Genomic DNA, 1,949 nt, shown 5'->3' on the forward strand with positions numbered 1-1,949 from the left:
GGAAGGGGAAATGTCCTCTTTATGTGCGTCTCCTCCGTCAATGAAGGGTAGGCAACGCATCTACAATTGCGAATGTTTGTGCAGCGGTCGCTTTCCATTTCGGTGGATTAAGGCCGCTTGCTCGTTTGCCACATTATATTATAAAAAAAGTTATTTGGAATGAAACTTCATTACTTAAAATTAACCCATTTAGGTTATTATATAAAAATCAATTAACTTAAGCGATTTACTGATTATTCGGCATCTCCTACCAGTAATAATTTTAGTTCTAGCATTGTGAGAATTCAAGGTCATACCCTTTTTAGAACTTTGGAATAGGGGAGTAACAGGGTTATGCCTCTCGGTGCAGCGAAGGGCTGTGCAACCGCACCCTACCCATAAGGGTATAAACCTCTTCTTGTAGAAGGGATCGGTATAAACCGATCTCTTCTACAAGACTTTATCTTTGGAATGCAATAAATAACCAGTTTCTAAGAAAACCTGGTTACCTTCAACGATGATCTCCACTTGATGGCTCTGTCTAGCTGGTGTCTCACAGCGGTAGATGCCGGAGTCCTCCTTCACCGCGCCCAGGATACTAAGCCGGTACTCCAGCTGGCTGTCCCTCCCAGGGTCCGTCGTCCAGCCTTCTTGGTATTTACGTTCAGGACTGGAAACATTAATATTGCAATGTATACTAGCTGAAACATTGTATATATTGGTCACATGATTCAATCTTTGTAGAGAACATTGTGTGTTGCCAATAACATTTTTTTAAAGAAGAAAGACTTGTGATGTTTGAAATATTTGCTTGATTTGACGTATTGATTCTGAAGGTAACTCAAAGAGGGTTTTAAGAGCACCTGGAACTGACGTGTATGAATGTGGAAGAAGCGAAAGAGGTGCGTCGACATTCGGAAATCTGTAATTTATGCCTGGCCCTCTTACGGATGTGTGTTATGGCAGTGAGTTTTTTAATCTACCTAAATTATATTAAAGGGTGACAAACGAGCGGTGAGAACACCGAGCTGGTCACCAACACCCATGGACGTCCCCAACACCAGCAGAACTACAGATGCGTTGCCAGCCTTTGAGGAACTGATAGGCTCGCTTCTTGAAGGACCCTAAGTCGTATTGGTTTGGAAATTATACTTACTCGGGTATGTAATGCGTGACGTTCCACTTGGGGTTTCCGAACCTCCTCATCCACAAACACTCCATGTGCAGCACAGTTCCTGGGTAAATCAGCAGTTTGCCGTCGTTAGTCTGTGCGATAGGGCCCTGAGAGTGCCGGAACAATATCGTTGGAGGTTTCTCCACTGAAAACAGACAAATATTTAATAACTAACTTTCGCCCGCGACTCCGTCCGCGTGGAAATATAAAAAATAAAAGTGAGTAGCCTATGTGTTCTTCCAGACTATCCTCTATATTTATACCAAATTTCATTGAAATCCGTTCAGCTGTTAAGGGTACAAATTCTAACAAACATCCATCCATCCATCCGTCTAAACTTTCGCATTTCAAATATTAGTAGGATACTGTCAATTAGTAAAAGCTATGATGGAAATTTCGAATTTTGTTCTCTTATTTGAGGGTTATGTCATTTTTAAGCTATCTGAGCCTTTATCAGCTAGTAGTGGGACAGGCCCTAAAATCCTATCATCACAAGACGTGTAAAGATTTGCAATATAACTTACTAGCGTAGTCATTTTCTTGGTTCAATCCAAAGCAAGTCGGTTTCACTCCGTCCCAAGATCCTCCGATACACTTCCTTGTTTGGGAACCTGTCATTGCATATTTTCCAATGTCGCTACATCTGAAATTATTTAGTTAAATAGAGTATAACTTATTTCTTAACCTAGAAAACTTATTTATTTATTTATTTATTTACACTTTGTACACAAGGAAAATAATCACAAAAAAAAAGATACATATTGAGCATTGGTAGTACAGGCGAGCATAACTCTAA

At 40.3% G+C, this 1,949-nt stretch overlaps 1 protein-coding gene across 1 annotated transcript in view; it reads right to left on the reverse strand.

Moving 5' to 3' along the window:
- The window catches only part of LOC106110398 (locomotion-related protein Hikaru genki-like), a gene marked incomplete at its 3' end in the record, with an annotated part of 2,137 nt that extends 340 nt beyond the window's left edge, over positions 1–1,797 (reverse strand). Inside the window, exons 1-3 of the mRNA XM_013292223.1 lie at positions 1,678–1,797; positions 1,136–1,298; positions 489–649 (exon numbers count right to left, since the gene is read on the reverse strand). Coding sequence (XP_013147677.1) covers positions 489–649; positions 1,136–1,298; positions 1,678–1,771 — 418 coding nt within the window. The remainder of the gene's footprint in view (positions 1–488; positions 650–1,135; positions 1,299–1,677) is intronic.
- Between the last annotated feature and the right edge of the window lie 152 nt (positions 1,798–1,949).

This window comes from Papilio polytes, unplaced genomic scaffold, assembly GCF_000836215.1.
Source record: "Papilio polytes unplaced genomic scaffold, Ppol_1.0 DF820634.1, whole genome shotgun sequence".
NCBI classification, from domain to species: Eukaryota; Metazoa; Arthropoda; class Insecta; order Lepidoptera; family Papilionidae; genus Papilio; species Papilio polytes.